Below are 26,811 nucleotides of genomic sequence, written 5' to 3' on the forward strand. Positions count from 1 at the left end.
AAAAATGATTTTTTTACTCTAGATTTTTGTAAGTTATTTAGATGTAATGACTCTCATGATTCATCATTATGATGTGTTTTAAACGCACAATTGTATGAAGCTAATGCAATTTTGCATGTTTTTTTTAGCAACTTTGTAAAATTGAAAGTTGCGATAGAATTTAGAAACTTACATACTCTTCGCATGATACGATATCAACATGATTTTGTTGTCGCAGTCACGTGTTTCCGAACTATAATTGATACGTCAAGGACAGGGAAATCTGAGATTTGAAAAAAATTTGATGAGCGCACGCGAAGTTTTCAAAAATTTGCGCCGACTCATCGCGTATTCTTTACTCTCCGAGTTGTAATAACTTATGAAGTGAACTTCTAAAGAATTCATTTGATTCGACTTCGTGACTTTGCGTGATATTACCCTCGCGGTAAGATTAAAGCGGCTTTAACACGGTAGCGACGCAGCAAGAAGCACGCGATGTCCAGCACCGGCGATGGATCGCCCTTTTGCCAGGCTGCACCTCTAACTTTCCGTCAAGTTTTACCATTTTGTCAGACATATTCGCGAAGTCTCCATATAGTTTCGTATAAATACTTTAAATTAATCTTTCTCAAAATGGCACGCATTTCGATATGCTTTAGTTAAAAAGAATATCTAATTATAATTAATAAATTATAAATAATATATCTAAAAATATGGAATTGAAATTCAATATGACAATAAGAAAATTCATTATAATTTTTTGAAAAATTTTTCAAGTAATTTATGTCAATTATAATTAATATTTTGTAAAAAATTATAATTACAAATATATAAAATAATATATAAATATTTCATCAAATTATAATATATTAATTATATATTAAAGTTATGGCGAGAGAAATGCGTAATGAAAATTCGCGCAATCCACTCGGTGCAAAGAGGGCGAAAGTTTCGCGATCGCTTTGAAAAGCAGCAGGACGCACCCTTGTCCGGTAATTAGAGGCGATAGCTCGACGAGATAGTTAAAGTTGTTACCGACTCTTACTTTAGCCGCTCTGGAGTGGGTCAATTTCTTACTTCTCCGCCTTCGACCGGCGACTTTGTCGAAACGCTTCACGGAAAACTCGCGGAACCAATTTGATAATATCATTGCTCGCGCACCGCTACGCTTCCGTGGTCGGGCTGCAGAAACAATAAAATTATATACACACGTATATACATATGTACACATATATATGCACGTACACATGCGTGTGGACGCGAGCGGCGAGCTACGCTCGCGAAGCTCCTGGGACATCCTCGCCATCGTTGTCGTAACCATTTTCCGCCTTTCGTCTTCTAAGCTGCCAGAGATGCTGCGCTGACGCTGAAAAATGGGAAAAGTCACTTTTCTACGTGCCACTGCGCTAAAGTCGCTCAACCGCCACGACACATGTGATCTGAATAAGGATATTATCTTTTGAGATAAATCCGTAATTCTCTTTTCTATAGACAGATGAATAACATATAATAAATGTAATATAATAATATAATAATATAATAAATAAAAAAATGCAATAATATAAATGCAAAGACGTGATTTTACTCTTTCGAGAGAAGTTTTCCAACGCATTCGAAAATAATTTTAAAATAGCCTGATGTATATCTACTGAAATTTTCTGTATCGAGTTGACAGTTTAAGAAGATGCAATGGAATTTTCTCTGGCAGCGTTTATTGTAGAGTAAACGTATTCGAGAAATGTTACATTACGAAAGTGACATGGCGGGAAAACTCTTTAAAAGGAGTGACAAATGGATGCGCGCGCGTTGCAATCTATGAATATTCATCATGTCAGTATGCGGATAACACGATGGTGGAACAATGTTTCATTCTTTAAAGGTACATCGCGTCAGCGATGAGATGAGGAACGGTGTGTTAGAAACATTTTGTTGGATTCGATTTGCGCAATTCGCGTGTCAGTCGATATATTAATTGCTGATCTGGTTTTGCTTTGTAAAAATGATCGGAGTAAGGTAAAAATTTCGTCTAAATTATTACAATGATAACGCAGAATGTGACATATTGAAAAAGTTCGACATTTCTTTTATGATTTCTAGAATACTTGATTGATTCTGAATTGTTTAAATCGTTAATAAATGCGTACTCTGCGAAAAATTAGTTCAATGATAATTTTTAAACGCATGTAAATTTGTATTGTACTATAATTGCTTTTATAGCTTTAATAGCTAAAAAAAGATTCTCGCTCTCATTATAAATAAAAAGAAGAGAAAAGAAAAGCATCTCTTACAGAATTCTAAAGGTGGTAGTTATGAAGCTTACAGAGCGTTCGGTTGTATAATTTCGAGCTTGGCAAATTAAAGTACACCATGTCTCCTCTTTGCAATGCTGCTTTACTAACTTTATAATAATTTCATAATTAATTTTGTTTCTACTTGTTCTTATATAGTAATTATTGGATCGAGCGTAGTAGCTCGTCGCTAGATCTTTAGGATGCCTTAATCACATTTATTAGACCCTGAAAATTCAAGGAGCGTATAAAATTCATACTGGAACTTGGGGCGGGAATAACTTGGCGGAACTTCCTGATAAAGATTGCGCGCCGTTTCTCCTTGTTGCAATTTCCATAACTGGCAATTTTTAACGGGCTCGAGAGAAATATCGACTTATTCTTAACCGCGCGCACTAATTACTGTGAGCAGTAGGTGGTCTCGAATCGAGTCCGCGCGAGTGAATTATTCACCCGATTCCGCGGATCGTTCCCCCGGTTTTTGTCGCGATCCCTCGTAATTAAGGCGCTGAACTTGAATGCTGGCCCGGATATAAACACATAATAGGTCCTCGTTGCACGCGGCCGTCCGACTTTTTCCCCGAAATGCTTGGCTCGCCTCGACACACCCCGGTGCATTCAATCAATTCGGCGCAGCTCGTTTGCAATTCTACTGGCCAACAGACGAGCCTCGATATACCTCGCTAGTGTAATTAATCAGTATCTTTGAAACAGTTTTCCCTCTTTCTCTTCAACGTTTCGATTTTTCTCTCTCGCTCTCCCTCTCCTCTTACCCCGCCTTGCTTTCCCTCCTCTCTCTTTCTCTTCAACTTTCAATCTACAAGCTACAGATGTTGAGCGTGCGCTTAACCACCTGTACTTCGTGTCGATGCTTCATACGCGCGGACGACCCCTTTCTCGACCCGTTTCCTTGAACCCTGGTATATCAGTCACATCGCTAATTGGAAATCGCTCGTGCGATCTACAATGTGTCTCGCGCGGCGCACCGGCAATTAAGTATGCGTTTACCGCGAACGGCTAGCCGTGTTAGTAGATTTTTACATCAGGAGGAAAGTTTCCGGTCTCCTTCTCTTTTTCTCATTTTTTTTTTATATTGACGGAAGATGTTACTCGTTGTGTTATTGCAGCATAGTATACGTTCCTTCATTAACTTTTAAGGGTGTAATCTAATGTATAGAAATTTGCGATCTTAATTTTATTAATTTTTTTAATATTAAAATAAAATTATATTTCTGTAAATATGATTGTAATATGATTATAATATATCTCTTATTATTTATTTTTTAAACACACTTCAAATTTTCGTTCAAAAATCTTTCTTCTATACTTTTTAGCGTGAAAAGTCTAAAAAAGTAACTTTTAGTTTAAAAAAATAGCAAGATAAATTAAAGATTAACATTTTATGATCGTTAGATGTTATCACATTGAAAAATATTATGAAAGATTTATCGTACGTTCCCCAAACGTAATTTTTAGCGATAAATTATACGTTTACAGTATGATAACAGATTTCCATTAACATGAGATAGGGTAATTAAAGGGATTAATGTGCCTGCATCGATGAGAAGATATGAAGATATCTAATATTTTATATATATATATATATATATATATATATATATATATATATATATATGTGTGTGTGTGCGTGTGTATATGTATATATATATATATCCTCCCCTCGTACACATTATATACCTGATGATGCGCGCATCATGCAAAATAGGTTTTTACACTGATGCTTTTTAATTGGCTCGGATATTGTCGCGATTACATCATCATGACATGAAAATAACATACTCATTACAAACACAGATTTTCATTAGTTGGAACTGTTTAATGAATGTTTAATAAAGCTTGAATAATATAGCGACATAAATATCTCCAACGTATTTTACGTTTATTTTTTCATAATGCTGATAACTGATATTTTATATTCGTGGCATTTTATGAATATACGCCAATAAAGTAAAAATTTATCAACGTGTCGCAATAAAATGAGCGAGGGCAAATTTGTAAAATAAAGACGATGTAAAACAGAAAGAAGCTGTTTTTCGTTCAAATTACGTTATGAATTTATATATCTTCTTGAACGAATATAATTTCTATTTCTTATTGTAATTCTATTTTTTATTGTAAATTAAATTAATTTTCACATATTACATCAATTGATAAGAATAAATTGTACATATTGCAATATATTACAATATTGCATTATTGTTATAAAATTTATACGAAAAACTTATACGAAAAAGTATCATATGTAAGTAAAATACATAATATCAAATATATTAATATCAAATATAAATATGTGTATAATATCATTTTAATAAATGTAATTATATTATCTAAATTTTATATGTAATTTGCTGAAAAAAACACTAATGATAATTTTCCTTCTGTTGATGGAAACAAATTGGAACTTGTGAAACATCGATTTAGTTACTCATACGTTTACGGCAAAATTTAACTTTGCAAACCGTTTACTTTAACGTGTAAAATGTCACGAATACTCGTGCCTCGACTAATTGCCGATCTATTCGATCGCGATGTTCGTGCACGTCGCTCGTCACGTAAGTGCAAGTAGCTGTTGGTACTCGTGAAACAGGTATTCACACTCACATCTTTCGCCAGCAAGGAATCGAAACGAAACCTGGAAGCGAACCGAAGCGGCACGTGATCGCGCACGCGCCACCAGATAGAATGAGACGGGGGTGGTTTATCTTTCCGGCGCCGTAAACGTTGCAGATATTATGGATAGTGAACTGAGTTACGGGCTAATATTTCTTCGTAATTATTCTACGCTCTTACGCAAGAGGGGGAGAGAGAGGGAGAGATAGCATCATGGAAAGGAGCCGGGTATATAAAGGTACCTATATACCATCTTTCACCCTCCCACCGTGACTTCCACGTCCGAATTTAGATTCCCTTTTTTTATTACCTACTCTCGTAATATTGGATTTTTTTTACGATCCGCGATTAATCGGCGTAGTCGATTTATCGACGCCGTTTATTCGCTTAACCGATGACCTCATCTCATTCATTGCTTCATCGTCCGTCATTGTCATTGTTGTCATTGCGATTAAAATAAGCGACTTTCATGAAGCAGGCTATAACTTACATTTTTTGTTTTAATGTTACTTGTGCAACGATGATAACAGTTATGTTTGAAGTTTTCTCTCTCGTTATATTGCCATTTTTAAATGAAATTATAACAAGGTAGCTGGATTTAATTTTAGTTACTTTTTCAAAACCACTATCTTTTTCTATAGCTTGAAATGAGCAAAATACAGCTTCAAGTGAGAGTTATCTTGTTAAAATGTGAGATTGCGTTTACATTTAATTTATTTTTTACTCAATGTATGCAAAGTTATTTTTCGAAGGTCTATTTCACGTTTCTTTATAAAGGGCACTGTCGACGTTATTTATCGAATCGACATTTTATCTCGAATGGATCGCGGTGGTCTCTCTTCGAGAGATGATAAATAAATAAGATGGCCAATAGACTAAAAATGAAAGAGCCAATAGAAAAGTTGAGGAACGCGTGAAAGAATGGAATAAGCATGCGAGAGTTGTTTTATTGATGAAGCGGACAGAAATTCGACAGAGAAATTCGAAGAGATCGTGAAAGATCATGCGTATCATTTATTAATATAAATCAGTCTATTATTTGACGTTTCCAAGGGCAATTTACTTGTCACTGAAGCAAATATCTCGAGTCAATAGTAAGCGAAAGTTGTAGGAAAGAGATAAAGATAAAAATAATAAAAAAATAATGATGCTAACACATCATTTTTCTTTAACTGGATTACGCGAAGAGAAGATATCTATTATTCGTATGCATTTATATATTATATTATACATATATTTATATATATTGTTTATTTGTTACATCACAGTTATAAATTGCATGATTTTTTTTGCACAAAGACAAATATATAGCTTCTTATATAAGAAAAGTATATATTACTAAAGATTAAATTTAAAATGACTTGATAGTGCTATGAAGAGTGTTGAGTATTAAGAATTGAAACGTGCTAGGGAATAGTTAACATTTGTATGCAGAAAGTGTCTTTCATCGTTGTTAGCTGTTCTTAGAAAGAATTTTCCGGCGATGTTTTCGCCCGGCATGTTCATTCGTAACGAAAGTAAATGAGAAGAAAAGAATCCTTCGAGATAATGAAGACTATGAATGGTACAGAGTTTGCGCGTAATTGTTTGCGAAAATGTTTCTCTTTTCTTTGGGAATCGACCGGCAAAAAGATTCGTCGAAATTAATTCCTCATTATTTTGCTACCCCTGGCGACGATTAACGAAACGTATTGTAGCATTAAAATTGAGTCAGCGATTAATACAGAATATTATCTAAATAATAATTCAAGAATATTGTCTAAAGAATCCACGAATTAATTGCCTAAGTCTTATAAGCTTTTATACAAAATTGTTTTTTTTTTTGCTCAGTCACATAAATAAAATTCGACTTCGAATTTTATCATTATAATTTAAAGAAAGAAAGAGAAGAAAGGAAGAAGAGAAAAATGAGAAAAACTGAGCTCTTTTTTTAAAAAATTTTTTCTAAATAAATTTTTAAAAAATTATAAAATCTTACTTGTGCAAGTAATCTTTTATTTTCATGTCATTTACACGACTAAAAAAAATTGATTTTTATAGAAAATCAGTGTTTTTCTGAGATAAATTGTTACTTATTTTTTTCTTATACTATTCATCGTTATTTACATTATAATACTCATTGTTATTTACATTATTTTTAGTTCGCAAATTTGTCTTTTATATTCATCTCAAGAAATACAATTATATGGTTTTCTTTCTTCGTGGCATTTGTCTGTTTCTATACTCATTAAGTTTTTGTATTTATACTTTTGTGTGTCTGTTCTAGAAATAGCTTCGTAAATTTAAAATTCCATCCAATTATATTCTCATTAATTAAACTCAATTATGTTACCAATTTCAGCTCACTGTGAATGCCGCATCCAACGAATGTTTTAAAAGTTGGGCCAATTTTTTTGTTTTTTAATTACTTGAATGTAGCTCGTTATTGTGGCTGAGCGTTTACCGATTACGTGCACGTCTAACTGCGAGTACTCGCCCGTTGGTAGATGTGTTGCAGAATCGTAGCAACAATAGCGTTACGAGCTAACCAGCGTTATCAACGAAAAGATGCTTTTCAAACTGGTAACGTGACTTTATTGTTCGTTCTATGCCATTGTATCGAGTTATTCTCAATCGATAGAAGATTCGAATTAATGAAAGCATTGTAGGGGGGGGGGGGGGAAGAGAGAGAGAGAGATGTATAATTATTTTTTTGATCGTTGGCTTGAATTTATCCGTCGAATATTTTTCGTAAATCATCCCGTTATTAACAACAGACAATAGAATGGCTAGATCTTTTTCAAATCACTCGTATTTTATACGGTTGTGATTAAAAACAGTGCAGCTCTCGTTCGATTAAAAAACTATTTTTGAAAGTGCAAAAATGATTTAGGCAAAGGACGAACGCGCGCTTTAGGCAAATTCGTAGATTACTTTGTGAATGATGACTACGTTTGCGTCCAATTTGTAGATTTTTTTTTGTATTTTTTAATGCCTAACGCACATGTAAACGAAGTCATTTCGTGAAATTTGGCTCAAAAGATTCGATTGCATGCGTTGCGGACTATTTTCCGTGTCGAGTATTTCTATTTTGAAGTGTAGTACTATGCGAAGTTTAATTGGAAATATCCGATCGCGCTTATTGGTATCGCCACCAAAAATAGCGTAAAATACTATTGTGATATTCATTTCGAAAATCATACTCGATCCTATCGGACTTTTTGTTATCCAATAAACATTATTTATTTATTAATATAATATTCTTATATTATATTACTTGGTACCGATCATTATCGGAAAATTATGTTTTGTATGTTTAATAAATATTTCTCTTATATAAATTCAATCTACATATATCCAAACAAAAATAATTAAATTTTATGATGTGGATTATTACATCTTCAATAAATGCAAAATTCATCGAAAAATTATGAATATAATTCAAATAAAAAAATATACTCCGTCAAAAATTTTCTACATTATTGAGAAAGATATATATAAATAAAATAAAATATATGTATTATTTATTTGTTTATTTATTAAACTATCGCATACTTTATACGGCAATCTCTTAATATGCAAATTATAAATATCATTTTTCAATCTTTGCGATATGTTTGTGTTTTCAGGATGGTCCGCATGATCGGCGATGAATTCCTCACGGAGGAGCGGGACCGAAAATATTATGCCGATCACTACACATGCTGTCCGCCGCCTCTCTTCATCATTCTCATCACCCTCGTGGAGGTAAGTAGATAGAGTTATCCTATTTCGTAACGAACACACGGTGCGTGTCGGATAATGTACGTGTATAGTATCTGTTTTTTGCTCCTTTATCCTCGCGTTCTCGGCCGTGATTAATAAATTTTTAACGAGATTATTTATGCGCGCAGACGACTCAGCGATGCAAACAATGACTATGTGCCATTAACCCGTATTACTGTTTTCTTTAATTTATCACGTATGTTATCCCTTTCTCTAGTTACTTTCAATCTCTTGAAAAATTTTTGATACACGCTAGAATTTTACATCTATTAAAGATGTAACGTTAGATAGAACAATTGATATCACAATTTGTAACTCTTTTAATACTAGATTATTAGAATATCTGATACTAGAAGAATCTATAATTTTTTAAATATAATTCTTTTAATATTAATCTCTCTTCAATTTGTGAATTTCTGTTATATAATTTCTGCCAGAAGTAGATGATTTTTTAAGAATTTTTAAGAATTTCAGAATCAAAAGATTTGTAATATTTATCGTGTCATCATTTATACAATCTTTCAATAAAATTATGTTTTATAATTATACTATATTAGATTTAATATAAGTCATAAATAATATAAATTATAATTACAATTATATAAATTTTATATTACTTTTACATTTTGAGTATCCATTTTTTTTATCGTACATGTTTTTTTTCAGTCTCTTGGGATATATGTTAATTTCAAAAGTTTTTATTATTTCCATGCTGTAGATACGTGTACATTTATAATATCGTATTATGTTATCAAAGATTACAAAGATTTGTTCAGAGAAAATGATAGCTAACAATCTAATATCCTGTAATCAAAGAGTTAAAAGCCATGCGTCTTGTCGCTGCCCCTCTCGCGCTTCGTTATTTTTTATACTTTTGTTAAGATGAATAAATGAAATAATCGCCTCTTTTATAATAAACGCGCCAGATATTATGCGTGTGCATATTAGCTCACCTTCCTTTGATCTTTGCGCACATCCTCGCCTTGACTAATGCCTGCTTTGAGTCCTTCTTGTCTATTTTTTTTTATCGCCGTTCATTCTCTAATGATCATTTTTTCACTTTTTTCTTCCTTTCCATTCCCTTGTAGCACGCGCGGCGTGAAAATCTTTGAGATAGATTTATTCTGCCGGCCGACCTCGTTAGGCGACGATTTTAATCTTCCACAAAGTAATTCGATATTCGTAAGTCGCGCCCTCGTTAAAAGCATGCTCCGCGATACGGACAGACATCTCTTGCGCACTAATACTAATTAAAATTGCGTCTAGTTATTACGTCACACCTTTATCGCGCTCGGTGGCACTATTATAAATATTAAAGATTGATTTAATATAATATGATAATGTTTTAAACAGGACAGCTGAGAACTTATAGCGCATGTGCGTGAATCTAATTTTTTTATATATTAGAATGAACATATATATATTATTATATGTATATTATTCTTCTCTCATATTGATTTGCGTACGATAAAATTTAATGAAGGTTATATATTATAAAAATGTTTGAACATATCGACCATTCATATGAAAAATAAAATAATTATATCGATTATTTAAATCGGCTTTGGAACTCATTCCATGATTTTGTTGCAAAGTATTACAAATACTTAGAACATACGCATAATTTTATACATCACTCGATTTTTGATTTTTTAAATTATCGATGTACAAGAAATACGCGGAAAATTGTTGCAAATGCGATAATTATTTCATGATGCGTCACATCACTGTTTGTTTTTTTTTATTTTTTCTATTTTATTATTTATCGCGGCGAAATAAATGGAAAAACGATGTAATAGTCTTTTATGCTGAGCGGTTAGTATGCAAATATTATTGCGCAAAGTTGCGCATTTCCTTAAGCATCGAGAACGCGTTATAAGCATATTTAATAAATTTTTAACGACCACAGTTTATGCATAACTAAGGCACAAACAACAACACAATGTTGACAGTGGCAACGCGGACTGAAAATTCAGATCTCAAGTTCAGAATACCATTATTAATCTCTCCGACAGGAATTACGCGCTCTTACTCGCACATGTTAGCCGCTAACAACATTCGTCGTTATAATAATAAAATTAACTCGACCGTAGCTAATGCCGAGTTGGACGAATGAAAAGGGAAAAAGATTTTGCTGAAATTTTTTTCATATTGCTTTGTACACAATTTTCACACGGCATGATTTAGAATAAAATTACATAACATGTAACTACACGTATTACGTTAATGGATGAATATTTTTTGAGAACTGTTGGTTTTGATTTTTTATTTATCATTATATATATGAAATTAAAACTATTTTTGAACAGGAAAGCAAGAAGAGATTAAATATTTTATAATTAATAAAAGAAATATATATTGTTAGTCATTAATATTGCAATACTATATATATATATATATATTTATATATTGTATGTTGTACTTTTAATGACCCACAGTACGTGTATATCATTAGTTGGATAATTTATAATTTGGTTAAATAATTTATAATAGAAATTCATGATAGAAATTTATTCATTATAAAAATACTTAATATATTGGAACCAAATTAGAAATTGAAAGTCGTTACAAATGATGAGTGGATTACAGCCGCGATCCAATTAAATCCTGTTTTAACCGCGCGGTCTATTTTTCTCTCAACTTATCCTTTGATACATCAATCGTGCGTGATCCGAGTATGAAATCTGGTTTAAGCGTGGCACGCGGTCATTCGTAATCCGAATACGCTTGTTAATTAAATCTCTAAGTATCTCTCCACGTGGTGTGCAAACTGCAATCCCGAAAGCGACATGTGCGGTCACCGGGATAAGATGCATCCCAGTACGAGATAAGTGCTCACGATGTACGATAGGGAAGGGTAAATTGGTATCGCTAGGTTCGCTAAAAGCGTACTTAATTGCCACTGCTTGGTCGTCATATTTCACGATTTAATTAAATCGCAAGTATCGCGCTTCTTTTTAGCTTTGCTAAAAGGTAGCGCGCTCATAATTTCATCGGATGGAAGCTAAAATTGGATTTTTAGCTCGCAGTAAGCGAAATGCAAATGAACGAACAAAGAAGAAAAAAGAAAAATATCGCAATATTACCGATGAGTAAATTGGAGAGGAGGGAGGGACTTGTTTATATATGAAAAGATATCTATATAATTTTTAAATACGGCATCTCTTTTATCCAGGTGCTTTTTTTATTAATTTCTTTGAAGCCGCGCGAGCTGCTCTATCACATCGCGTAAAGTCAGAAAAAAAATCATTTTTGCTCAGCTTATACTATGAACTTTATAAATTCACCAATCACAAAGCATTTTTTATTAATAAAATTCTTAGGTATTTTTCAGATGTATAAGCATTGATGTGTTAATAATATTAAATAAACCCAGATTGTGCGTGCACCGCAATAAGCCGCGCTTTGCTTGTGAAAAGCGCAAAGGAGAAAATAAATAAGATAATTTATTCTTCGCAATTATACAAAGTAAATTAAGCTGACGTCTGATAACAGCAAAACAGAGGGAGAGAGTGAAAGACTTAACAATTAATTACCGTAAAAATTAAATCTTGACATAAAAATTCAAACTTATAATATGAACGATTATAAAGAAACTATATTAATGTTATTCGAAATTATATATTTAATATTCATGATGCGACTATTCAGTTTCGTCGATAAATGAGTAATTATTAATAACTACTGTCATATTATATACGTATATCGATGAAAGAAAATCATTGTGAAAACATATTTTATTTAACACTGCTCATTTGCTTTCGGTGACTAGAAAAAAATAAAGTGTTCCTATGAAAAATTCGTCCCGTTTCCGAAACTAATTCGACACGCAATATAAATGCTCCTTACTGGAAAGTGAGATATGTGCCGCGACGAAGCGTATTAGAAAAAAAAACATAAGACTCGCGCCGGACGATTCCTGGAATCGGTAGAGGGGGACGCGAGCTCGAGCCTCGAGCCGCATAAACACTATCGTATTTACCGTGCTAGGTCAGTCTATCGAACGCGCGCGCTACCGGGATGTGTAATACGTTACGTTCGTCTATATAGAAAACTAATTGCGTATACGTATAACTAAACCGAAATACGATCGAAATCGAACGATATCACTAACTATTAATAATGATATCAATTAACAATCAATAATAACGATATAAATTAACAGTTAATAATAACGATATTAAATAACAATCACTCTCCGATCGAAGGAAAATTCTGAAACTAAAATCGTAATCGTGAATATATCGTCATCGAAGAAACTTAGCAAATGGTTGGTGTACTTGAGAGATTTTTTTTCCTTGCAAATTTTCTCGGATTGTTTCGTGTTTTTTTTCGTCGCACAATATTAATTGCCGCAAATATTGGAGAGTAAAATTTTTGCTAAAATAGAATATTGGACACTTATTTCGATTTCGTCGTAATAGGTATTTTAAGAGCGTTAATGTTTGGTTCATCGTCCTGAATTTAGTGACAGAGACCGCGGCAATTGGCACCCCTTCTGCGTCGCATTCCCGCTAGTCGCCGAATGGCGATCGTCGCAAATAGTCGTTTTTTTTAAAAGCGTCGGGTAATTACCTCGAGATAAAGTCCCTCGCAAATAATCGATATTTCGTTGACATACAAATCGCGAATAACGTCGAGTTTTTTCTTCGAACATAAAAATATTATTCGTAGAAACGTTCGTTGTTAAATTATCTGTAGACGCGAAAATACACGGTATAAAGTACAAACGTATTTAATCGGCGTATGAATCGCGAGTAATGTTCAGTTTCTTCCTTTGAAACGTTCGTTTCTAAATTATCCGTAGTCGCGAAAATAAAATACAATGTGTTTTTCTCCAGGAACGCGCATTACTGCGTATATATATAAAAAAAGACGCGGAGACTCGCCGGGCGATTCCTGGAATCGCGATGGAGGGGGGGACACGAGAGGTTGAGTTACACACACACTTTCACGTACGCGCTAGATCAGTTCATCGAGCGCGCGCGAGATATTCTATTCGCCTCTGGAAAACTAATTTCGCGTACGTACAATCGAGTCCAAGTACACGATATTAATTAGCAATTATACCTTTCGATCGATGGACGAGTCTGATGTTGTAATCATGATTACCAACAATCACACATATTCGAGTAATCACCTCGAATGCGAATGAATTTCGGAAATTGCGCCGAGAAAAATATCGGGCGAAAGTACATCGCGAGTGTATTAACAGTGCCAGAATGATAGTGAATGGTGTGTTACGTAACGAATATGACACAGATGGATCTTCGTGTATAAATGTGCTGAATAAAAGTAGGGCAATTATAGATTAATGTGAACTGTAAATATATATCGGTATTCGATGGAAAGTGCGCGCTAAAAAAATATCGAGAGAAATTGAGAGTGTAAGTTGCAAGTACCGCAAGTTTGTGTCTTTTTAATAGTGATTAATGTTTAAATAAATAAATAAATGCATCTCGGAAGTGTCGAAAAAAGTATCGTGCAATCGTCGAATTTTTAAATATCGCAATTAATCATAATCTTCTCGCCTTCTAACCTAATCTAATCTGTGTGACAAGTGACAATAATGGATATCTAGTCGAGTGTGCTTCAGTTACTTGTGCGACATATCATCGATGATTAATATTCAAAGCTTCGGATAAAAAGATGAATGGATCAGAAGGAACGGCGGGACAACAATTGGTAAGTTTATAATATGATCATTGTTATCTCATTAACTTCATATTTAATCTAGATGCGAGTTGATACGTTGGTATAATATAATAAATCTAATTTATATATATACACATCTATTTTTTTTAAATATGTGTTGAAAATAAAATATATATTTTTCACCTATTTATTTTTTCATTATATTATATTACGTGATAATGATTAACGTAGGAATAATTAATGTATGTATCAACATATCAAATTTATATCGTAATAAATGCATAGAATCTATTTTTATGATATTACTACGATATTTTTATAAAATATATAATATTATTATAATATTTTTTATTAAAAAATACAGATTAAAATATGAAATTATTAATATATATTTCTCTCTTCTTTTCAAATACTGGTAGAAATATGTAATTATAGTTCAATCATTGTTTGTTTATGTGAAGCTGTCGTATCATTTCGCAATCTGATAAATAATTAAGAATACTGGCTTTATTTTTGAACAGTTCTCTCTCTAAAATTTTTGATAATTTAAACACATAGTTTTTATCAATGAAATGAAAAATCTTCAAGATAAATTGAAATGCCACAAATTCACGCAATATCTTGTTTTGTCGTGTGATATTTTACTTTTCTTTTTTTTATCAGATTTTCAAAAATTTATAATTAAACATGAGTTATATATAAAAAAAAGTTCTATCTAAAAGTAAAAATCATTGATTAAAGTAGAACAACCATGATCAAACGCGTACATGATACACGTATATGATTTGAAAAAATCTATCTATGCTAAAATAATTTATTAATTTATTAAAATTGAGTTTATTAAAATTAGTTTATTAAAATTTTTACATAGTTATTAAAATTATATTAAAATTAAATTTTTATATATAGTTTTAAGTATATTCATAAATTGTATTTTCTAAAGAGTTCGAACTATAAGCAATACACTATTTTTTAAATAATTGATTTCGAGAAAATATTTATAGATACGAAGAGATAACAAAGTTTGTTCCACTTGTTCAAAAATTATAGAATAATTGAAAAGAAGACCGGTATTTTTAATTATTTATGAATTTTTATAAAATAATAGATAGAATAATATTATTTATAAAATAATATAAAAGTAATACTTTATATACACATCGATTGTTTGTTTATTTTTACGCTCGTTAGAGAGACGAGTTTAATTTTAAATAATTCATGGTTAATACTTATTAGTAACGATTGGGTTAATATGTATATGAATCATGCGCGAGATTGTCATATATTCAGCTTGATTCTAATTTATCGCTTATAAGCTTAATTTTGCTACTTGATTTCTGTCTCGCGCGTATCTGCGAAAGTTCGCGTCATTTGCAATTAAGGACGTTTACATATGTCAATAATATGAGTGATTAACTTTAGAATCTTAAATTATTTTATTTTTATTTTATAATATTAATATTTATTTTTATTTTATAACATTGTTTTTTATATTTTTTTGTTAAATGATATTTTATATATTTTTTTATGCTGAATGATAAATTCGAAAATTTTTAGTAATCAATTTATTTCTCTATCGAAATTCAGGATGTTTTTTTTGTAATAGAATTAAATTTGAAAGTAATCGGTTCTATGACGTGAGTAGAGTTTTATAATATATAAAATGTATACATCTCTTATTTTTTCTTTAAAATTTCAATGGATTTCTAATTTTTTGTGGCAATCAAGATGTAAATTAATCTAGTGGATATATATATACTCATGTGATATGTGTACTCATATATATACTTATATATAGATATACTCATATGTATATGCGTGCTTATAATACATTCTAAATCGCACAGATTACATGAAGCGATTCAAACACACATTACTCTGCATTATAAATGAGTTGAACTTATACGCGACGTATCGCATATTCCGCGATTGCAACGCTTTTCACATCGCGATGTTATCAAAATAAGACCGTATTATTCATTTTCCTCAATCGATCGTCGAATAATAATTTGCAAAATATTTCGGAGATACAAAAATAATAGCTGAAAGAAAATGAGAATTAAAGGACACATCGATATTCGATATCTCAAAAAGAAAAGTGAATTTTTTCGTGAAAATATTAATAATTGGCTTTTCTCGATATATAAATATTAAAGTATCAAAGTTGAAGAATGCAAATAATAAAAAAATTAATAAATAAAAGTATATCTTTTAATTTCATATTTAATGCATATAATTTTAGTACAAATCTTTCTTTCGAACACCAATTATTAAGTTTTCAATGAATTTTGAAAGAATAGTGGTACAATTTTGAATTAAAAGTTTTTGTTTTATTGTATAAATTCAATTAAAATTAGTTTTCAACGAGGGATCAACCATTACTCAAAAAATGTACAGTGATTGCCATTTTTGGCAATACAATACATTTTATTGTTAACATTGCCATTGTATTGCTTTTGTATTGATGATATTTCTATTATTATTTATTGTCAATAATATTTTATTGTAAATATTGCCAGTACTGCAGAATTAAAAAATATTTTGCATACTTTTTCTCTTATATTGCTAGTATTATTTCAATACATATTTTTCTAAAACATGTATTTCCTAAAATTATATTTACTGTACTACCGCAATATATTCCTAATGAAATGTACAATGATTGCCATAGTAGTTGACCCCTCGGTTTTCAAATATAGTTACGGTTTTATAAAGAGTGCCTCTTTTCAATTGGAAAATACAGAAAGATAATACTTTATAATTGATTCCTCGATTTTTTTCCGTGAAATTTTATCGCAATAGTTAATCATGTCTATTATAATTGACCAGAATTCGTCTTTGAAAAGATTCTGTTACATAAAGCAAACTGTGAAGAGTTACTGAAATCACAATCGCATCATGTAGCAATGATACGCGGATTATTTTATTTTACGTCGCTTTTTTTTCATCATACGAAATATTATTTCTTCCACTAATTGATATCTTACTTTTAAGACAATTTAAAAAGTATGCATTGATATTGGCAGTCATTTTTTTCATTAATTAATGGTAATCTGATTCTCTCTGTTATTAGATATCATTTTGTATTCAGCGACAGATTCTCTTTTTCCTATCGTTTCTTTCTTGCCTATTATTCTTGCCTCTTTGCAAAATTAATTAGCTTGTGTCTTTTGTCGCGTCAGTATGTCTCTTGTAATTAATGATAGTTTTATTATTTGTTTACTCAACAAGAGATTCTTGATGCGAAAATCTCTTGTAATTTACGTATGAAGCGTTGCATAATAATTATGATAAAAAAATATTAAAAAACGAGCTGGAAAAAGATCTAAACAATTTAGCTTTTAAATTATTTATATCACGGAAAAAAACAAATTAAGCTACATTTGAAAATATTTACTTGCTTTTTAAATGATATATTATTAATATATGATGATATTTACGATTTATTTTTAATCCAATTAAAAAGATGTATTTTTGTAGAATGTATATATAATGTAATTGATCCAGTTTTATACAATTCGTTGTATCACAAATCAGAATTATTTAGATCTTATCACTCCGCATTACGATGCGCTGCGGTTCACAATTACGCACAAGTGTGCAGTAAAATATATTGTTTATGCGATAACTACCGAGCTATTTTCATTTCTACTTTGTACGTTTACTACCATATTTCGAGGCAATGAGCGCAGCGCGAACTTTTATCTTAACGTCGGTGATGTATTATCCTGGCATCGCGATGTCTCGCGTCGTCTGGTATAGGTCCACAGTGACCCGTAGCTTTCGATGGTGTCTCTTTTTTCACCCGTATCATCTCGCGAGTGTTTCCTCCCTCTAAAAGCATCCTTATTTAGGACCCTCTTTAGGATTGTATGTTGACGATATTCGTTGATAGTAACTTTTTGAACAAATTAGGGGAATTTTGTTCAAAGATGCAACCGCAGAAATTAATCTTGGACGATATAAATGTGAAATATTAAACAGAGTACAAGAAAATATAATAAAATATAACATCAGTTATATACATGTAATCACATTATACAGGGTGTCCCGAAACTAACGCTTGATATTTTAAAGGCAGATTCTCTGGCCAATTTAAAAACGATTCTTCCTTAGCGAAAATGTCGAGGGAGATCATTATTTTTTGCATATTCCCAATTTTTGTCATCATGTATCTTTCTAACTAAGCCTTAAATTAAAATTCTATTAAAGTAAACTCTACCTAAAATTAACTAAAGAATGTGACTTTATTAATATTTTATTCCCATAAGCCTTAGTTTGCGAAAAACCCTTTATTTTCAATCGTTTATAACTCGAAAACTATTAGTGCCGCGACATTTTCGCTGAGGAAAAATCGTTTTTAAATTGGCCAGAGAATCTGCCTTTAAAAAATCAAGCGTTAGTTTCGGGACACCCTGTATATTCGGTGGAATTGATATTTTAATTTTATTTTTTAATATATTATTTAATAACAAGTACATTAGATTATATGAGTATATATTATATAGTATATTAGATATAATATTCTATTATTTTATTATATTTTATTTTCATAATTATCTTTCTCAAAATGTGTACAACTTTTTCTAAATTATTTTCTATACCTCGCGTAATGTCTTCGTGTAATACCTATTTAATATTTGCACGAGGAATTTGCGTTTGCAAATGTTCCCTTTCCAACGCTTTGTTTTGCGATACCTCGAGCAACCTTACACGTCTCAACGGTCGTGTACTTCTGAACGCATATCTCTTGTTGGTATCCTGACTATGGGAATGAGAGCTCGCTGTTGTATTGGATGTTTATGTATTTAGGGTGTGCGGGTACACACATTGTAAGGGAGAAGATCGAGGAGAAGAAGTTCCGTTCCGTCTTATCTTCTTCTGCCTCCTCCTAGCGAGGGATGGACGTTGTCGTTTGGCCTCGCCCCTATCCTAGCCCGACCTAGCCCGATACTCGAGAGTTTCCGCGAATAAATGTGTATCTGTTTTGTAGCACGGTGTGTAATCTGTGTAGCGAAGGAAAGTTGTTCTTCAGGTTTCGCGCGAATTTTCGTCCGCTCTTCTTTTTCACCCTTCCTCTCTCTCTTTCTCGATCGCTCGATTGTTACGTACATATGTATATAGGACGTCTCCTATGTGAAATATACTTCAGAAATGGATTCAGAATTTGAAAACAAGGAAGAAGTTTGCATAAAAGTACGCCGAGTACTTCGTATTTTGTTCGAGTTAGTCCATTTCTGCGATCCAGCAATAAAGAAGATAGAAAAATAAAATATTAATCTAATTATTCCCCCTGATCTTTGAGAGAAATGCTCTAAATGACTATTCCGTTCTTGATTATACGCGTCTAATCATAGATTATCCAACGCCCTCTCAAATTCCAGACATTCCTCGGATTCGTTGGCAATCTTCTGTTCATTGGCGCGTAAATTCACGCGCAGAAATTCTTTATTATTTCAACATATCGTCGATTTATTTCCAGAATTTCTTTTTATTTTTAATACATTTTTAATGCATATATTTTCCATAATATGGAAAAAAAATTAAAAAATTAAAATTAAACACATATACAGAAATATACAAGTGCAAAGAATAGTCATTTAGAGTCATTTTTGTGTTATTTTTGACTATTCACACATTTATCAGAATTTTGGGATAAATCTTATTTCACATATCTTTCGCACGAACGCGCGTGCGTTCTCTCGTGAAAGTGAGAAATTACAACGCGCATACCTATCGGGAAAAGGAATAAGAGAGAGAGAGAGAGAGAGAGAGAGAGTGAGGGGGGGGGGGAGGACGAGGGGGCGGAATGAGAAGGTCGAAACGGGAAGAACTCTGCCATTTCTTCTCCTTCGGGGCAGAACAGCAGAGGAACCTGTAATCTTTCGTGCGGAACCGGCCTTTATTTCTAGCTGTCGCATATTTTCGCCGGCGACGCGTTGGAGCGAGGGGGCGTCGACGAGTCTCGCTATCGTCTACACTTCGAGAATCGATAATCTCGATCCTCCGTTCGTTCTATATTATAGTATCTTGTCTTCTCTTCTATCTCTCTCTTTCTTTCTTCCTCCTTCGCTTATCCCAGTTTTGTATTCCCATGACGTCACGTGGATGCACGGTTATCTAAATAACCGTGACGTTTTATCGATCGATGCATTTTTTCTCTTTCTTATCCTTCCTCTTTCTCTCGCGATAGTGAGTTGTACTTTACACCAACGCGAAATGCCTCTTATATTTCCTCTTATATTGTGTAATATCGTCAAAATGTCATAGTTTGTACTTGATAAAATTCGAGTCACATCGCGCATTAAACCGCGTCGATTTTTATGAGCATTATGACGCGCATTAGCTTGTCCCGCGATCTCGTGACAAATTTAAACAGACATTAAGGATTTGTAGGTGATAGTATATCTGATTGATGTGAAGGCAAAATTAGATTTTGTGATCGTGAATTAGTGATGCTAATAGTGATAAAACTTGCTTAACATTAAATGCGTTTGATCCTTGCAATTAATTTATTATCTCTAATATGAGATCTGTCTCTTTTTCTCTTTTGTATAATATATCAATTAATTAAATGATAAAATAACTTCTATGATGATCGTGAGATTTAAACTAGTCTAACTAAATTTTACTTTATTGTAAATTGATAGCCTCTTATATATATATCTAGCTATTAATAACTTGTAAACTACATTTAGATAGGGCATTAAGCTTTCTTGTCATGATCCTTTAACGATCGTGTCTCGTCACGTTAACTGACGTAAAACTGTAAAGTTTATAAAGTCGATAGGATATCGTGTCGATGACGCTTGATAGAAAGACACCACGCGATCTGGAAAACCGACAGGTACAGAACGCAATAACCGGAAGCTGGGCGACCTTGAGATAAGGATGCCGGATATTACGAAGACGTCGAAGCGAGAGACCGGTGTTGAGCCTTTCCCCTACGTTCAACAGGAAGTGAATCTCCTCGCTTGCTATTGCACTTTGCTGCCGTTACCTATCTCTGCCTTAACAGCAAACACCTACTATCCCGTACTTCCGCGTTCACCCTTTCCCATACTCTAACTATTCGCCCCGGCTAAACTAACGTCGTTACGCTGAAACGATATTACGAGAAAGAGCAGCAACGTTTCACGATCGGCCCCCGCAAATTGCGGACGTACAAATATTATGCGATTATTTGAAACACAGTGAGAAAATATCCAGTTGGATTATCGATGATGTTTATAGGAATCTCGTTTGATGAAATGTTATGACATGCGAAATAATACGCAAATAATTTATGTCACTGCAATTTAATCGAAAAATTCACGATCAGTGATTGCATGGGATACGACGTTGCAAATGAAAGAATGTTGTAAAAGATCTCGATATGAAAGAAAAAGTCGGCGATAAACTAATAATTAATAAATTGCTTTAAAATTGTTAAACAGAATTGTTCAATAGAAGAAGTAATTGAAAAGTAAATAAAAAGATCACAATGTAAAATACTTAAACAATAGTACAATTGTTGTATATCATCAATTGAGAATCTGATTAGTTTTTTAATAATAATTAAGACACAAAATAATATATATAAAATAAATCTCGGCATGTCATAATATTATTTGATTATTTAGTTTTTGATTTTGGTTTTGACAAATTTTGACACATGTTACTCGAGAGAAAACGAAGAAAACCTAAGCTCGAGGATTTCAGGCGTTATTTGAAACAGCTAGACGATACATGGCGGATATGAGAAGTGAAAAGAGACGAAATTCGAGACTATCTCTAGCAAAGCTGAATCTCCTGAATGTCGGAAATCCTGCACAATCCCTCGTGAACACGTATATTCCATCGATTCTTCTAAGGCCGATTCGATTGGTTCTCGGTTGAGCTCACTTATACATTACTGGTACAATATCAACGGAAATTGATTAATATTTTCCCTAATTATCTTTGTCGTATTTGATATATCTCGTGTTGCGAAATTATAAATTTCATAAGCGTGTTAAAGTGGAATAATAGTCCTTCTCAAAAATCTATCTTTAATCTATCTTAATGTATGAGATTTCCCCGTTTAAAAATACATGATACAGATTTTACATAGCTTTTACTTAAATTAATATTTTGCTCATATGTCACATACAATATACCCGCAATAATTTCTCCATATGTCACTCACAATTATTGCCTTGTTTAATTTAGTGAGATCATATCGCGGTTGATATATTTGTACAAAGTGTTAGTAATAATTCTCTTCACATCTGTCGACGATTTTGCTCTTACACATATGTTTAATATAGTTCTAATATATCCCAGAGTTTATTGTATATTTACATAGAAGAAGAGATTATAATATATGTACAAGAATAATACACACACAAGAATAATGTACAATATATAGAGATTGTTTCGCGCCGATAACAAAATGAAACGTATACAAATTTTGGGATGTATTTAACTTTTAACTGCATTGTATCGCCTAATTGATAACAGTGCAACGAATATCGTAGAAAATAAATGATCGGAGACACATAAGCTATTTGGAATTTGGAAATATTGGGAAATATTTGACGAAAAATAATGAGGCAAATAAAGATCGCATATCTAATGTTTGAAAATTTGTACATAGGCGCGTATATGTATAATATGTGCGTGTTGTGTCATATAATATTATACTATTAAATATCTCTTCTGTAGGGTGACATACGCATCGAGCGCACGCTGCGAGAAGTCGCCTATAAACGATCATATATGTGCGCGCATGGTGCATTCATGTATGTATAGTACGTATAGAATCCTTCAAAATTCAATCCCGCGACTTCGCCTACCATGTTCGGTCCCGCGATACTCGACCATCCTCTCCAGGGAATTAAATTTCCATCCGCTTCGATCGTGTTGCCAGAGGTCAGGCCGAATATCTCGCGCACAAACCGTTCGCGCGACCGATCGCGGATTATTATTTGGTGGTTGACCGCTCACGAACGAATCCCTCCTCCCTTTCGGCTTCCCGAGCGCAATATTGAGATGTAACTAAATCACCCCTTTCATCTCTCGTCGTGCGTTCCATTTGCCTTGTTTGTCAGTGTGAGAAATATGTAATTTTGCACGAATTGAAAGCTTGCGCGATTTCCCTTGTCGTTTCTCGAGGGTGTACCAAAATATCCCACGTATACCTTATATTGCCGCTAATAGCATTCGCATATCTGCTTTGCGCGATATGATCGCTTTTAACTTTTAATGTTGAAAAGTTATCTGTTGTGTACAGCTGCCTCCATTAACTTGCACAATAACACGTCTATATTACTATCGCTCTTCCAGAGACTACAATGTCAGATTAATGTAGAATCATCTCTGAATTCACGATTAACAATGGACGACAAAGTGGATGATACTACGAGTGCTCTCCGCGAATCGGCAGACGTTCAGAAATTATACAAACCATGTACGAATAATGTCTCAAAATCGCGGAAATGAAACTGCAACACACATATGGCGAGCGATAAATTTTTACGGTTCGCATATATATGTCACCGACGATTTCATCGCTCATTCGTGATCGAAAACAGAACGTTCGTATCTACCATCAAGCGGTTTATGCGGGTGCATCTTTTTTTTTCTTTTTTTTTTTTAATTGTTATTCACCGCGTTGCCGCGATATAATACTTTCTCCAGCGTGCGTGCGACGCGATATCTTGCGTACGGAAACGGTTGCATTATTATTATTTTTCTCTTTTTTCCGAATTATTACAATCGGAGAACTTGAACGATGACAGGCTTTTTACGCCATCAACCGTGAGCCGTTCGAACGATTATTCCGCAACATCCGAGTCCGCATGTGAGAGAGCTAGCTATTTATTTGGCCGCGTCTAAGAGAGAGAGAGAGAGAGAGAGAGAGAGAGAGAGAGAGAGAGAGAGAGAGAGAGAGCGTGCACTTTCATAACGCGGCATTTCCTTCGATGGCGCACATATCAATTATTCCATCGCGCTTTATTATTGCCGTTGCTTGGCCTAATTATTTACTCATCGGAATTCGCGATTCTCTCTGCATTCCTCCGAACACGAAGGAATAAATCAGTCATCACGCTGCATGCTGCTTTCTCACATCTTTGGCCACACGAAAACCATATTGCTAGCACCAAATATATATGTGTATACACACACACACACACACACACACACACACACACACACACACACACACACACACACACAACGATTTATCTAGCTATGTTTGTAGCTGACAAGATTAACTCTTGTAAATTTGCGTTGGTTGCAGTGTAAATATTTCGATGATCAGATGATCAATTAATCGTACGGCGTATCACTAATTCAGAAAAAAATAATTTAAACAAATAAATACACGTACACATTGTATACATGAAGAAAACTTTTCGACCTTACCCCAAATATGATATCAAATTATTTATTCTTAGAAATTATGTTTAGTATAGTGATGCAAATATATATTAAATATAATTTCTAAGAATATTTAAATAATTCGGTATCATATTTGGAATAAGGTTAAAAAGTTTTCTTTGTAAAAAGAAAAATCGCCGCATAATTTCAGAAGCGGGTGCATTTTTTTCTTGTCTAGAAATCCTGAGCTCGGTTGCATAATCACGTTTTCGTGATTTTTCAGGAAGATATTCTCTAATTCGAAAGAATCTTAACACACACACACACACACACACACACACATCTTGCACTCGCGATTTCATAATATTATATTTAATAATGACATATACGAGTCGTCTATATAAATTTCCACTGATTACCGCGCGCTCTAATAATTTCGCTTGCTAAGCGGAATTCGTAGCTGCGCGAATTTCGCGAAATTCTACTAGACAGTACGACAGAATGTCTCTCGGCTGAAAATGAAGTTGAGTTAAATTCTCATTGCGCTACTGACGATTTTCGCTTTATCACGTTGTCGGCTTTGAATTTTTGAGGATTCAGATTTCTATTCCAAGTGAGATTTTTATCCCACATATTTCGTCGCGAGGGAATTTTTGGGAAATAAAAGTGTTCACATTTTATTTTATTTTGTTACAAAATAATGTATAATGAAAATTAATGTATGATTTTTTTGGACGATTATACGAATTTTGTCTCTTGTAAAATTTATTAAACTATTCATAACGAAACATTAGTGAATATAATCTTATTTTATGTAAAATAATACATTTTATGTTTTTTAATTATTTTTATTTTTAATTTTTAATATAACTAATTTTTATACATAATTAAATTTAATTTTCAAATTCTTTTACTTAAAATAATATATTAATTAAATAATATTCTCTGTCTGTATAAAATATTAATTAAAAGTAAACGAATTTTAACGTCTTTAATTAAAAATTTAATTATAAAATTTAATTTTATATTTGAATAATCATTTATTTACGATACAGTCATTCTATCGATTTCTATCATTCTCTCTCTTTCTCCCATTTTCATCCAATATAGAATCGCAAACTTGTTTTTAATCGCACATTAAAACATCACAATAATACTACCTTAAATGAGCTGTTCCTATGCGCATAATGTTTATCGACAAGCTTATAGAGCGTGTGCAACTGCTATACGCAATAACTGCCGCGGCTGATGCACAACATGTAACAACAGTGATATAGAATATTACATACAGTCGTAATACCCCACACAAGTGCATCGTGCATTATTATTCTACGTAAGCCATTACCCTATCATATCTCTATGTAAGCCATTCTCTCTTCCTAGTCTACTTTCTAATACGATATAATATATATTTCATAAATTGCAAGATACATGAAGTGATGTTACGTATATCGTGAAATATTTCTCGTTCATACAAGCGCTCTTACGACGCACATATGAAAGATGTAATTTAGTCTATAGTCGGTAATAATATGAAAATTTGCATATCTTAATCCACTATTGATCAGAATCGCGGGAAGGACATTTTTAACAAAATGTATTGTGCGGACGCGAATAATATCAACTGCAAGTATAGTCAAATTTCCTCCCTCCCTCCCTCCCTCCCTCCCTCTCTCCCTCTCTCCCTCTCTCTCTCTCTTCGAATGAATACCAACTATCGAATCGACGAATTGATCCCGTAAGCGATAAAGCGGCACGATAACGCGGATCGCGGAAAATACGGGAAAAGCGGGACAAAGCCGGGCCCGAGCTGAATATAAGCATACAATTCCCGCATACATATATTTGCCATGCGATAACAGCGATCATACTCCACTAATGGAGCCCTTGTACGAGGCGATAACAAAACAACATAGCTACTAGAAAATAACGTACCGTGGAGAAAGGAAGGTATTTACGTGGCCGCAGGCAACTGCGACTGCAACCGCACGGTGGTGGTGCACAGGTGCGGACGCGAGTGACTTCGCCGAATGCGCGTATGAGGGACGACGCAATATCCAGCGTTATCAAATTGATGTTTATTCAAGTGGGCGCAACGCGTAGGCGACAGGATGGGGAATTGCTGCTATTGCTGCGGATCTTCCCCGATCCGGCACGCGTGTGTGTGTCG

General features: G+C 33.2%; 1 protein-coding gene across 2 annotated transcripts in view; it reads left to right on the forward strand.

Annotated features, from left to right (window-relative positions):
• Stet (stem cell tumor) overlaps positions 1-26,811 on the forward strand; it is a 374,943-nt gene that overhangs the window by 252,935 nt on the left and 95,197 nt on the right. For both annotated transcript variants that reach the window (XM_083091373.1, XM_083091374.1), the window contains exon 6: positions 8,507-8,624. In XM_083091373.1, coding sequence (XP_082947499.1) covers positions 8,507-8,624 — 118 coding nt within the window. The remainder of the gene's footprint in view (positions 1-8,506; positions 8,625-26,811) is intronic.

This window comes from Camponotus vicinus, unplaced genomic scaffold, assembly GCF_025532165.1.
Source record: "Camponotus vicinus isolate PSW18456_S1 unplaced genomic scaffold, iyCamVici1.0 SCAF_2, whole genome shotgun sequence".
Classification (NCBI taxonomy): Eukaryota; Metazoa; Arthropoda; class Insecta; order Hymenoptera; family Formicidae; genus Camponotus; species Camponotus vicinus.